The sequence below is a fragment of the Spermophilus citellus genome (assembly GCF_964194105.1).
Source record: "Spermophilus citellus genome assembly, chromosome: 13".
Lineage (NCBI taxonomy): Eukaryota > Metazoa > Chordata > Mammalia > Rodentia > Sciuridae > Spermophilus > Spermophilus citellus.
In genome coordinates, this window is record NC_138193.1 from 4938431 (window position 1) to 4953340 (window position 14910).

Consider the following 14910-nt stretch of genomic DNA (forward strand, 5'->3'; position numbering starts at 1 on the left):
TGCCCTATTTAAATTATGCTGATTCTTTTTATATTGTGGATGTATAGAAATTATTTATATATTGTGGATACCACAGGTATCTAGAAGCACTATTCTCCTCTGGCCTCCTTTCTTTTGAACAATTTAAAATCTTAAGTCAACAACTCTGCACCCCTCTAGATTACTCCCCAGTAGGGAATCCCCATCCCTCATGCCAGGCAATGCCTGGAGTTTGACCTGAGTTCCTAAAATAATGACCCCTCCACATGTTTGGCTCAGGGAGCCCTCAGTGGCTTGGGGACTTCTCTGTTGTCCTTCTGAAACAGAGAGCTCCTGGATTTCCTTACTCAGAATTAAAACTCCCTCAATCTGAGGCCAAATGCCAAGGAAATTGTGACTGATACGTTTTCTAACTAATCTACACATGTGTATCGCCTGGATTTTGTTTCTTTACATTGGAACTGTTTCTGTGAGGATGGAGGAGAAGCAGTCTAGCCGCTTCCTCCCAGTTTGAGCAAACTACATACATTTCATTTTCCCCCATCATTTGTCTATTTCTCATGCGGGGGGTGGGGGGGGGGAACCGGTCCTGGGGAGGATCTCAGCCAGGTTCCTGGGGAGGCTGCGGGTAACACTTCCTCTCTCCGATCCTCCCCCAGCCTCTTCCTCTTAAATGAGGACACAGCGCTGGGGTCCAGGTGTCCTGGCTCCTCCAGCTCGTCTGGCTGTTGCGCCTGGCGGCCTCCAGGGTGCGCAAAAGCGGGAGGGGCGCGCCAACTCCTGACTCTGCAGGTGGCACAACCGCCGCCCTGGGTCGCTGGAGTCGAAGGTCACCCCTGCGTGGAGGCTGGGGCGGTTCCAAGGGCCTGGACGCGAGCGACCAGGATTTTCCCGCTGCGCCCGTCGCCCCAGGGATCCCACAGCTCCGGGAAGTCGCAGGCGGGCCCCTGCGCAGAGGAACCGGTCCCGGGTCTCGCTGCCAGAAGCACGCAGCCCACACCTGACCCGACACCCCGCCAACCGGGGTCACTCCTGAGAGTGGGCGCCTCCAGCCTGGGCGACTGCATCCCTGGGAGCATCCCACGGCGGACAGCGTGACGCGCTGCCCCTGGAGCGCTCCCGGGACCTGGGATCCTCCCACGGGCAGCGCCCACCTGCAGCCTTCTCCAGCCGGGTTTCACAGCCGCGAGCCGCGGGACGCTTTTCTTTTTTCACCTTTGATCGGTGTCCCCTCCCCGCCCCGGATTACCCTCCCCGATGACCTCTCTCTCTCTCTGTCCCGCCCTGCGGCCGCGCCACCTTCCAGTTTCACAGTTGCCAGGAGCTCCTCCGGGGAACCACCTTTTCTCACCTGAGTTTTGAATGCCGCCTCGCAGTCAAGAATCCGTGTGAAAGAGGGACAGACCCCCGCGCCCCAGCCTCAGAGACACCCCTTCGAAGGTAAGGACGGGCGCCCGAGCCATGAAGGCTAAGTCCCGGTTTTCCCCAGCCGCTTGGAACAAAGAGCCCCCAAACTCAGAGGCCGGTATCTTTCAGATTAACTAGATGAATTATGTGTGTGTGCGCGCGCGCGCCTAAGAATAATTGGTGAGACAGCATCATCAACTCTCACTGATAGTATGATTTTTAGAAGTGAAAACATTGTCGATTCTTTTCCTAGAGATGAGAACAGCTGAAATAAGTGATGACAATAGTTATTGTTTCTTAAGCACTTACTGTGTGCCTGACACAGTATAGAAAACTTTTGTTGTAGGCAAGTAAGCCTTTCAGAGGTGAAATGAAGGAGGAGGTATTATCACATTTAATAAAAGGGAGGGAGATGCAAGCACAAAGAGATTTAGCAATTTATCCAAGGGCATCCAACTTTTTATTCAAGGGAATGGATTTATAGCTGGTTGTTCCCCCTGGAAATTCTGGAGGTAGATTGGCCAGGGAATGGTTTATTCAAAGCCAGCTTTGAGGAAGATGGAGAAAAACTTTCTGACTCAAATATCCATCTTTGGGGGATTTAGGGACATGGAAAGATTTTATAAAAGACAAGAAGGCAGAGTGTGACAAAAGGCAGGAAATGTACAGATGTTATGTATATAGGTAGGCTTTGTAAGTCAGAAACATGCCCGTCTCCAGTTCCTAGCCCCTCTGAGTGGGGGGAGAGATCTCTTCCTTCTTCCTCCACTCACAGTTTGAGGAAATACAGGTTGTAGAAACACAGTTATTAGGAAGTGGCCCTTATTTTCAAAGGCAGTCTGTTCCACAGCTATGAAGTAGTAGATCCTAGTTTCACATCTAATGTTCCTGGTTCCGAAGCTCTGTCTTTAATCTGTGGGGCCTCCAGAAGTCAGAACACCTAGCAGGTTGCATCCCAGTTATCAGAACACTTAATGGCTGGAAAAGGTCAGTCAGGGGCAGAGATCAGAGAATATGGTAATCATTTCACCAACTTCCCTTGCTCTATTCTTGGGACCTCTGCAAGCATTCTATGCCACACACACTTCTGGGACCTAGGGAACTCCTCTCAACCCCATAGCTTGGGTAGACCGGGAGGTGCAGATTTGGGGAGTTGCATTTGCTGGTCTGGGCACACAGTATAGAAAGGCAGGTTCTGCCCTCTGGGACCCAATCAGCGGGAGAAGGCTGGTTCTGGAAGAATGGAAATGTCCTCTCAGATGAGCTTGGACAAGGCTATGCCTCTGTGGGCAGTAATAATTAGCTTCCTTGAGAAGCCAGCCTTTGAGCCATATTGCAAGGACTATAGCTTCCTAGTGGCTGGGAGGAGTGGGGAGATTTAGGGAAAAGCATGAAAAGAACAGTAACAGATAATTGTGGGACAAAAACTATGAGGTGGCTATGATTTTCCTTGCCTTATAGAGGGAAAACAAATTCCACATAGATTCTTTGTTCCTTTGAGTGAAGTGCATGCAGTTTTCTAAGATATTTTTTTTCTTTTTTCTTTGGTTGTTTTATCACCTTGCAAATGGAGTGAAACCCCATGTATTGCACCCTGGAGAGAAAGAATTACCTGAGGGGAAAAAAATCACTGGTGAGCTGCAGGTGGAGTTCAGTGGTAGAGCTCTTGCCTAGCATGTGTGAGGGCCCAAGTTTGATCTGCTATGTTAAAAAAACCAAAAAAAAAAAAAAAAAACAAAAACAAAAACAAAAAAACACTGATGTTATGGTTTTTGTCAAGGCAGTTTATCTTAAGAGGAACTCAATTATATGTTTTGCTAATGAGAATGGGTGGTAGCAAGGCAATGTACATTTATTTCTGCATAAGTCAGTGAAACTAGCTTTAATCTAGACTCACTTCCATGAGTCTCAGGAACCTCATTAGATAAAATTTTTAATGGCCTGACATTTATGGGTTTCTGTGAAATATTTTGTTCTAGAGAACGGTCCAGTTTCTTCAGGGTGGGGGTGGGGTCAATAAACAAGGGTGGCTGGGCAGAACCAGCAGCTTAGGAGATGACCAGATACACTGGAAAGGGCCTTGTTCTGCATGGCCTTGTGGGACAGAAATGTTTGTAATGATCTTCTCCCTAGGTCTCACAATTTTTGAAAGAGAAATTATTTTTTTAATTTAGAAAAAATTTCATGACATTAGATGATTCAGATAAGTGTATGAGTATTCTTTATATACACACATATACAGAGGTGCACATACATTTATTTTATACTTAAATAAAACATTAGATATATGTATACATTCACTTAATTTATTTATTATTCAAGATATAATGTATGCTTTATTAAATGTATATGTATATATGTGTATATATATACATATATATATATATGACATATTACATTTTACTTCTTTAAGTATATGAATAAGTCCAGTAAATCAGTGGCTCTTGTCCTTAGCTTGCCATTAGAATCACCTGGGGAGTTTTGGTGACTCAGGATTCCCAGGCTATACAGGCAGGGAATTTCCAGACAGGTGGGTAGAGTCCTAGCTTCCTTATTATTTTTAAAAGTTCCAGTTGAGATATAGCACCCTGGACATCATTGAGGTTAAAACATTCTTTTCAAGATGTCATGATTTAAAAAGTAGAAAATCAGGGCAATATGCTAATGAATCAGATGATCACATGAACTCCAAACTCTAAATATTTTAAGAATTTAATGCATTAATTAATTCAGCAAATAATCATTAAGCAGACATAATGTAAAAATGTCAGTTAGTGATGATTACTATAAATAGAAAAACAAAGGGAGACAAGACAATGGAGAGAGAGAGAGAGAGAGAGAGAGTGTGTGTGTGTGTGTATGTGTGTGTACGCCCCTGTAGACATATATTTGGACTTGAGCAAGCATGCTGCACTAGATTTTCCACAGAGTCCTCAGGGACCTATGCATTATAACCTGCTAGCAACAAACTTTAATGGAAAGACAGGACTATTGAATTAATGATAGATAATCAATCTTGGCTATTTTGGAAAAGTAAGATTAATTAGACCCTGTCTTCATGCCAACCATGGAAATTAATCCAGTGAATTTTTTAAAAAGCTAAATTTAAAAATTAAGCCATAAAAATGAAGAAAATAAAGATAATCATCTGCTTTACAACTGTGAGAAGAGGAATCATCTATATTTGAAAGTAACAGAAAAGTCACAAAGCAAAAACAAAAAAAGTTTGGTGCCCTCAATATATAATCTTCCATTTATTAGCACATCAAAAGAGGAATTAAAAGCAAACTAAACAAATTGGACAAAACACTCAACATCTGAGAACTGAGCAATGGATGTGAAGAAAGAGTTCATAATCATAGAAATAAAATAGCTCATAGCACATGGTTAAAATTGACCTCATTTATAACAAAGCCAACAGGTACCATCTTTCCATATTGACTACCTGGTTCATTTTAAAACATGAGACTGCCCAGTGCTTTTCCAGGTGTGGTGGATGGAAACCGTCTTGCACTGTGAGGGAAGGTATATGAATCATGGCAACATTTCTGGGCAATATGATTGGCAATGTCTCAACTCTGTTGTGTTCATTCACATCCTAACATAAGAAATGCAAATAATAATAGCTAACATTTAAGTGGGTGTTTATTATTCTTCAGTCATTTGCAAGAGTAATGCATGCAATTTATGGTCAGCTCTTAAGATAGATAGTATTGCTGTCTCCTTGTTTGGACAAAGAAATTGGGGCAGAGAGAGGATTAAGTGACATGCCTGAGGTTCGTTCACTGGTAAAAGAAAATGGAGATTCCAGTCTTTCCAGGCAGGTCCGAGAGGCTGCGCTCCAAAACACTGAGTCACATGCGAGAGTCAGGTCTCGTGAGGATGGTCATGGAGTCATTTCACAGTATAATTCATCTTGTAAAGAATCATATGTCCATCAGAAGGAATTTTGGGTGGCAATTAAAATGATGTTAACAAAGAGAACAGCCTGATACAGGAAAATGCTCACTGCATAATATTAAATGGAAATGCAAGATATGAAATTAATTAAATACTTTTAACTATTTAAAATACACAGAAAATAGTTAAAATGCTAAAATATTATTTTATATTGCTTTCTTTTAGTCTTCATTTTGTAAATGTTCTGTGTTAGGCACATATTGCTTTAAAAATCAGAAAAAACATTTAAAGAAAGAAGAAACTTAACAGTTACAAAAACAAATCAGAAAAAACTGAAAAAATCCTACATAACAGAAATTTAATATTTATAGTCTCCTATATTTATTTTATTTATACTTGATAGTATATAAATGACATTTCTCAGAATAGTTCTTTTTCTGTTTAATAAAATTTTTCATTGTTTAATAAAATATTAACCTCTTAATTTAATACCTACAGCTTAACAAGTACATTCAAAGCTTAATGCACACACAACCACACACACAGAGCTTCATGAATATCAGCTATTTTTGGTATAGTAGGGTCCTATCATGCTTCATATTGAAACTAATAACTAATCAGGATCTCATAACTTGCTGTGTGTGGCACACACTTCTAATCCCAGGGATTCTGGAGGCTGAGACAGGAGAATTGCAAGTGTGAGGCCAGCCTTAGCAATTTAGTGAGGCACTGTATCAAAAAAAAAAAAAAAAAAAATTAAAATGGGCCTGGGGAAGTGGCTTAGTGACAAAGTACCCCTGGGTTTACATCCTAGGACAGGGGGAAAAAAATCAGAATCTCATAATTTTACCCATTTGTAGACCTTGTTAAAAAACCTCAAATCTTAAAAAGAAAGAAAGAAAGAAAGAAAGAAATTGGTGCCCTTTACAAGGTTACGTCAGCCTTCACCAGAGAAATAACATAAAGGAAACAACACTTATCATTCTACCCAAGATACAAGAATAGACAGAGTTAATGATAAAAGGTGTTGGTGGGGGGGAATGGAAGAAATTTCAAGCATAAAACTGTTCTAATTCAATTATGAACAGTGGGTACTTTCCATACATATTTATTCCTTTCGCCTTTACATTATCGATGTGTAGCTCTTGGAAATTCCACCAAATGTTTGGTGGTGTTATAGGTAAGGATTGTTATAAATAGTTCAGCAGCTTCATTATTAAACTTTTTCTAGGATTCAGGAATTAATAGCTCCCCTTTTGTTTAGGATGGGAGGTGAGTGGAAGTTGGTAAAAGGAACATTATTCTGGGTGAGAGGCTACCATGTACCCAAAAGTCTTCATAAATATCAGACAGCTTCATTATGTAATACCTAATACCTCTGGAGGTGAGCCTCTTTAGCTTCATTTTGATAACAAGCAAACAGGCTATAAGACTTTTAAATACCTTGCCCAAACTTGGAGAGCTCCTCAGGCCTTCGTCAAATTAGACAGCCAGCTAGGGTTTGTGTGTCCGTGAGACTAAGCTCTTTATATCACATTGTGTTACCTCCACCTGGTAGGTCACTGGGGTGGAAGCAGCGGGGTTTTGGGTAAACAAGGGACATAGGGTTATTTATGAAATAGTTGGACTTGGTGAATGGTCTCCACTGAGGAAGAATTTGCTGACATTCTGCTTTCTAAATTTTGTAATTAAAAGGGTAAGGGTCAGGTTGTCCTAGGATCAAAGTTCTATGCAGATCTCAGTTACACTGGGTCATGGTCAGTTTCAAAGAGGAGATCTTTAAGTCTCTGTTCCCTACAATAAACACCCATGGGCACATGAGTTTGAATGCACAGCCATAGCACACACACATGTTCTTCAGTGACACTGAAGAGCTATGTGCTGAATACTGAGCCAGACTTTACTGACAAGCATAATAGGCTCAGCTCTCAGAAGGAAGATGGATTTTTAAACATTCAACTCACAAATGAAGACTGAATTACAAATCATGATGAGCAAATTCTTATGCACCCTCTAAAGGCCTGGGTATTAAAGGCTTCATCACCGAGTGGTGGCTTGGGAGGTGGTGGACACTGGGAAGCAGGGCCTGGTAGGAGATCTTTAGGTCAGGGGTGAGTGCCCTTGTGGGGATAGTGGGACCCTGACTACTTTCCCTTTCTTCTGTTTGTTCCCTGGTCATAAGGTGACCATTTTTACTCCACCAATGTGTCCCCCACTGAGATGTGCTTCCTCACCATAGACCTAAAACAATGGGGCCAACTGATAGTAGACACAGACACAGACCTCCTTAACTGTGAACAGTAGTTGACTATTTTGACATAAACCTGTCTAACGCACATACTCGCTCATGCACGTGTCAACACACATGTTCCCCATAGATGCAACTGCTGTACATGACTTGGCATGACACAAATTGTTCGTTAATGAAATGGCAGATTTTTTAGAAATACTGTGGCCCTTAACTTTGACTTTGGAGGCAGGACTTAGTAGATCAGGCCTAAAAGACTAATTTTAGGCCTAATTCTATTGAATAAGAAAGTTGCATTGTTAACTATTTCTTCTGGAAGCCAACATTAATTGCCTTGACATTTCGTTAGTTCTCCATGGCTGGAACTTCTGAGAACTGGTGACTACTTTAAGGGATTTGAAAATATCTGGGCTATGTTTAAACATCTGCTGTCACATGATTTTTTAAAAGCCTTCCTAAGACAGGTATGTTTTTATTAAGTTTTTGGCATAAGCTATCTTATTCTGTTTCAGATAAACTATTTGATACAGAGTCCTAAACATGCATTGTGGAGGATTATTCCTGACTCTTTTGCTTCTTATGGTTACACGCGACTCAGGTAAGTTGTGAAAAAAAAATACTTTGTTAGTAATCTAGAGGGAATGTCAGGATTTTGTCTTTTTTTTTTTTTGGGGGGGGGGAGGTGGTTACTAAAAATGCTGAGTTTACCAAAATGTATTGATTTAAAATTCTACTTTAGAAAGTTGACAACTATTTGATGTCTCTGAGATAAAGAATGAAAGATCCATAGCGATGGAATCAAGTAAAAAAGATCCATGTGATAATATTTTTTTTAAAAAAAGGACTTAGTTCTCCAAGCTTGTAAAGACTTGTGTCCTGAAATAAATTACATTTGAGAAGAAACTTTGGTTCATGTTATTTGAAACTGAGGAGGAAGCAACTATCTTTATTATGGATTTTTTTAGGAAGTTTTGTACACACCAATTCCTTCCTTAGAGGGATGCAAAGATTCATCTGATTCTTTAGGAAATAATAAGTACCTTATAGATGTATAAACAATATCGGGGCTAGAAAGAATAAACAAGAACGAGACGGGTTAGATTAGGGAGACAAGTAGGTTTCTAGGTGAATACGATTTCTAAACTTTTTAACAACGATTACTTGGAAGTCCCCTCTGCCTCAACCCTCTTTGAAAAGAATTCTGAAACCCCATTCTTTGGAGAAGAGTTCCATGATTGGATGGCAAGTCTTCCCTCAGGCTTTGGAGGGTAAAGTGGGAGCATATATGAGACTTTGCCTGGATATATTGTCTAGAAGGGAACACCTACTTTGGTAGATTATTGCTGAAGGTCTAGCTGAGTTAGTAGATACTTTCAAATAATGTAGGTCCAGTCTTGAGTATGGTTACTTAAATGGATCCTCTATTGTTGTGATGGCACCAAGGCATACACTGCAGTACTTTCCAAACACTAAAGGAACAAAGTAGACATTCTCTTCCTGATAGAGAATAATCTGTCAGAAAGTACTGAGTGGAAAAGCAAGGTGCAGGGAGAGGTGTGTGCATGGATCCCATGTTCTGTTCAAATGCACTAACAAACTTGCTCCCAGTTACTATGAAACATGTTCATCAGCTTTGCATTGCTGTGACTAAAATACATGACAAGAACAACTTAGGGGAGGAAAAGTTTGTTTGGGGGTCACGGTTTTGGAGGTTCAGTCCATGGCCTTTCCATACTTCACCACTCTGGGCTGAAGAAAGAAGCAAGGGATAAAATTTGTTCCCCCAAAGCATGCCCTCAATGACCTACTTCCTCCAACCCCACCATCTAAGCCTACAGTGACCTTCCAATTATTAATCCATAAAAAGGATTAACCCTCTGATGAGATTATAGCTCTCACACTCTAATTACTTCACCTCTGGACATTTTTTTAAAAAATTTTTATTTATTTATTTATTTATTTTTAGTCATACATGACAGTAGAATGCATTTTGTATATAATACATACATGGAATGTACATACATTAATCATATTGCCTATCATGTTGCATTGCCCAACATGAGCTTTTTTGGGGTCACTTCTTATCCAAACCATAACAGGATGTTTCAGAACACAAACACAACTCTAAGATCTGCTGTGTAATGTTGCCAGAGTCCCAGTTTCCTGTATTTTCAGGTAGTTGGACAGGACCTTCCATTAGCGGGTAACTGGGGGCAGACATAGCACTATTCTACCTGTAGAAGTCACTTAACTTAGTTGAAGTCAGGTGACAAAATCTTATGCTTGTCCAAACTCAAGACTGTTCCAAAGGATACAGGTTATTGGGATTGCTGGATTCATAGACCCTGCTCGTGGAAAAATTGGAATACTGTTCTTAGACCTTGAACTCTACTTACCTGAACTTCACTCATTTCTACAAACACTGTTCCAAACAAGCATTATATTTCTTCAAATGATAACTATTTCCTAAGAGGAATGAGTGCATATGTTCATCAAAACACAGGCATATTTATACAAGCATTCAAAAACTTTTTTGTTCCTTTTAGATATATATGACAGTAGTGTCTTTTGACATATTATACATACATGGAGTATAACTTATTCTAATTAAGATTCTACAATCATTTTAAAATATTAATCAAAACTTGGAAAACATGGAATAACCCAGATATCCTGTAGACACTTCTCTAATAACCAAATTTCTTAGTATTTTTCAATTTATAGAATTAACAGTCAAATAGTAACACAACTTGCATAACAATGAAAAATGAACACATCCCTGCCGCATGTAGCAACCTGGTGCCTGTCACAGACACAGTGGTATACAGAAGAATTCAGACTCAGAAGAGCAAATCTGATATGATTCTGCATTTTATTACATATGCAAAACTCTAATACAGGAAAGCGAATGAACTGTCAATGGCTTGCCATATTTTGAGTTTCGTATATATTTTTATCACACCTTCTGCGTTGAAGTACTGAAATGTAAAACAGAGATTATGTGACAACCACTAAACAGAACTGGTTGATGCTCATTAACTCTTGAACTTTGAGATAGACTTGATATCCACGGTTTCAAAGAGTGCTTCTACCCTTTGGACCACTTCCTCTTTATGCTGTGGTCAACGACACTGAGTTAAAACCAGCCTGTTGCTTTCAGAAATAAACTGTCGCTCTAGAGAGCATTTTGTCCATGTTCTCAGGGAAAAGTTGCATTCGATTAAAAGATTCTCATTTTCTCAATGTGGATGAAGACCACCTTGGAGCCACCAGAGGACAGGATATGAGAAAAGGCCACTAAAGCCAGGTTTGAACTCCCAGGAGTACAACAAGAGTGGCAAGAAGACCTACCCTCTGAACAAATCAGATCAAATTCCAAGGCCAGAGAATCTGGGCGAATTGAGAAAGAAGGAGGGAGACCGAATAGGAGACCAAACAGCAGAAGTGACAGATACTAGAATTTGGAGTGATACTATATTAATCAATTCTTGATTATCCCCAGGGTAACCTACAGAAATAAAAACCCTGTGCACACTCCAAGCTGCAGGAGTACCTTTAACCATCCTCACACCTGCCCAGGAAATAGGCAGGTCAACTGGCCGGCTGGGTACAAGCTTGGTGAGATTTCTGAGGCTGCAGATGAAGGTCTCTAGGCATCTGTTTCCTTTGGCATGGAGACTTCCTGGCTAGGGATGCTTTGTGGGTAGGTGTGGCAACACCATGGCCTATGGTTTCAGTTGTCTGGTGCAAAATTTTCTTTTGAAAGATGGCACTTGTCAGGTCTGTCTTCTTGCTGTAATAGGTTAGGTTCTCAGACCTTCCTGTTTAGGAGGAATCATTGGAAGATCTGTCTTCATTGTCTTCTGCAAAGTGTCTTATTCCTCACAGTGTTCCGAAGACAGGTGCTAAAAATAAAGAATCCATGGGACGGTGACCCTGGGAATTCCCAGAGCTTTCTTATGAACCTTTGCGTCTTCATCTAACACATCAAGAGAAAAAGTTACTTTCTTCATTTGGTTTTTGGTTTTCTCCCTTTTCTTTTACTTATCTTTAGAAACGTGTTTTTCACGGCCCAGTATTAGCGCGGTGGAAGGGGAACCCTTTTATCTGAAACATTGCTCCTCTTCACACACAAGTGAAAATGAGGAAACCTCTGTAAGATGGTACAAAAGCAGCAAGTCGAACAGACGCACTGAGCTGAACCCAAGCAGCTCTCCCAGAATTACTATGTATGACAACACTTTGGAATTTTGGCCACTAGAGTTAGAAGACCAGGGCTCTTATTTTTCCCAAATGGGGTAAGTATATCTTTTTGCTTCACCGTCCTCTGGGCCTCCGTTCAGCCATTCAATTATAAAGAGATCTAACATGAAACAAATATTTCATTATTGAAAAAAAATAATCTTTTTTTTTTTCTTCTTAGTCATCATAAAGACTTCAGTAAGATTTCCTGTTAAGGGATCCTTGTTCATTAGTGTGGACTGAGTAAAGGTCGGTTTTAGAAGTCAGATGCTCCTGTGGTCCTGATATCCCGGTGAAGTGAAATCAATAGCTAGGACTTCGTGATGACATTGATGTGTAGAGAAGGGGGAACAGGCTCAGTCTCCTGGGGAGCATCTTCAGGTGGCAGAGAGGATGGCATTGATGGTGACACATGGTACTCTAGTTTTCAGGGCTCACTGGGATCCAGGTGGCGGTGCTAGAGGAGGAGGTCTGTGTTCAAGAGTCAACCAAAATCCTAGAGCCCTGAGCCAGTGATGAAGGGGAACAGGAACAGGGCTCTGTAGTGTACTCATGCTATAGCGTGAGATTATGCCAGGATAATAATAATGGAGAAATGCAACTATTCTGAAACAAGAGCAATCCATTGAATATTGAATACATCAATCACTGTTACTAGACTTGGTTCTGTTGACAGGAACATACAGAAACATGTGCACACATATACACATGTATGCATGCCTTTATCTAGAGATTTGAGAAAATACCTCGGGGCTGGCTGAGTGGTGTCATTGTGCTGTGAGATATAGCAGAGTTCTTTTAGAAATCTCGTTCTTTGCACTGGAGTGAGTCCTGATAATTATCACCCCGTCTTTGAGAACAGGGTGAGATATCACAGTGAAACCTCGATATCACTCCTGTGGTTTTGCACAAAATGAGGTCATGGGTTTTTTTGTTTTTATACATAGAAACTCCCAAGAGTCATAAAGAAATTACAGAACTCTTTCAAAAGTCAGTACATTTCATGTGACCTTTTAAAGAGAGATAATTGCAGAAAATGGCTCACGACTGGATATTTCAGAGCAGGTTAAGGAAGATTGAAGACGGTACTTGTAAATTGGGTGGAGGAAGAGAACAACAAACACTTCCGAACCCTGATTGAATACAGGAACAAGGACAGGGCAGAATCATCAAAACCAAGGGGACAAACCTGTTGTCTGTGACCAACTTGGAGATGTGACATGGAGTACAGAGAACACAGCTCACCACAGGAAGCCACATGGAGTTATTAGCTAGAGAGATGATGTCAGAGAGGCATGGAAACTCAGGGGTTGGAGAGGAGAGGGGTGGCTCAGAGTGGCCTTGGTGACAAACTTTGAAAGTTGTTGGAGACTGATGAGTAAAATGTGAGAGTAAGCAATGGGGGAGAAGCAGCTTTCACAATAGGGTGACGATGGTTGGGTTCTATCTGGGAGTGAGTTGTTTAGGCCACTTAGGATGGTGGAAAATATAGAGGTGCTCAACATAGAGCAATCAGTAAGCAGCGTCCTGGTTTTACTATAGGTGTGTGTGTGTGTGTGTGTGTGTGTGTTGTGTGTGCACGTGCGAGTGTGTGTGCACGTGCATGTGCATGCATGTACATGCACAAGTGTGTGCCTACTCAGGTGCGCATTAGCTTTTGTAGTTTGGTGTGGGAGCTGCTTTCAATGTGCAGACCCTCCACTTGGAATTCTCCCATGGGAATTGTAATCCCTTAATTCTTAACGGACTGCATTTACTAATAATCAAATGCTTCTGGGGACCCATACTTTAATCCTGCAGTGATCTGTCCCAATATATTTTAAGGAGGAAACCAATTAAGAAGGAAAGGTTTCCAGAAGAAAGAATTTTCTCTGAAAAAGTCAAAGAAATGAAGGTTGAGCGAGAAGCACACTTTAAAAACTAATAATTAGATCCTGAGTTGATGAGCAGCAAGTTGGGCTTGGCAAGGTCCCCCCAGAGAGCGGACTGGAGGTTTTTAAGCCCTTTCTGTGCATGGCCAGAGGGGGAGCTCAGAGGCAGAGTGCAGTCAGTGGTCCCACCTAGCAGGGGGTCAGAGTCCACGGCTTTGGGTCAGTTGGCCTCAGCCTCACATCAGCCTCCAGTTCTTCTGTAGCAAGTGTGGCCTGTTGCTTCTTTCCACGTCTGCAGTGTAATGTTGCACGTGTGACGAGAGCATTCATTCTGTCAGTTTCCTGAGTGTTAGGAGGTGGACTACACAGGTAAAGAGCATGATCTACTAAGATGAGAACTTATACATGTCTGTTCCTTAAAAGCAACAGATCAGAGAGACCTGGAAATAATCTCTCTATCCAGATTAGTGAGGCTGGAGTTGGGGAAACTTCAGCAAACACTTGAGAAGAGAATGGTGCCAGTGGGAGTCTGAGTCCTTCTCAAGGGCCAGGCGGCTCCATTATGTCTCACGGCCACTGACCCACTGCATTTAACCGTGACAACCGCCTGCCACCCTCTCCAGCACTGGACCATCTTCATATAAGGAATGCCCAAAGTGAGGAGCCAGATTTACATGGATTGTACAAAACACTCCTGGCCCTTGGGGCTAACCAGATGTCCATTCCCATCTGGCCTCACCCTGAATAGGTGTGTGACCTTGGGCAAGTGGTTTAACTTCTCTGAGATTGAGCTTTTCTTTCTGAACATAGGGAAAATACCTGGTACAACAGCTGGAGCTTGGTGGTAGCCTTGTCTTGCTCCGAGCCTATTCTAGACTTAAAGGGGAGCTGGGAGAGCCTAAGTTGGGTGCCCATTGGTCAGGCACACAGCACCTGTCTGCTGTATTTGGGAGATGGATTCCTATGTATACAGGTCTATCACATCATGTATGGATCACATGTGCAATGTAAGCAAACGTCAGACTATAAACTTTTTTAAAAATTACTCATTTCTTACCAGAAGGAACTCTATAAAATCTATTCAGATTCACTTTTGTTCAGTAAAGGGCTCATATAGATGTGCTGAGGGCCAGAATAGACTTTGTGTGACTCAACAGTGTAAGAGACAGGGATTGCAATACACTGCCCTGAGATACATAAACCTAATGTATATACTTACTCATTCAGAAAACTGCCAGGAATTTGTAGATATCAGGAAAACAA

General features: G+C 41.4%; 1 protein-coding gene across 1 annotated transcript in view; it reads left to right on the forward strand.

Moving 5' to 3' along the window:
* Positions 1 to 759: 759 nt before the first annotated feature.
* Positions 760 to 14910, forward strand: part of IL18R1 (interleukin 18 receptor 1) — a 37108-nt gene continuing 22957 nt past the window's right edge. The window contains exons 1-3 of the mRNA XM_081263889.1: positions 760 to 1419; positions 8047 to 8132; positions 11589 to 11832. Coding sequence (XP_081120015.1) covers positions 8075 to 8132; positions 11589 to 11832 — 302 coding nt within the window. The 5' untranslated portion in view covers positions 760 to 1419; positions 8047 to 8074. The remainder of the gene's footprint in view (positions 1420 to 8046; positions 8133 to 11588; positions 11833 to 14910) is intronic.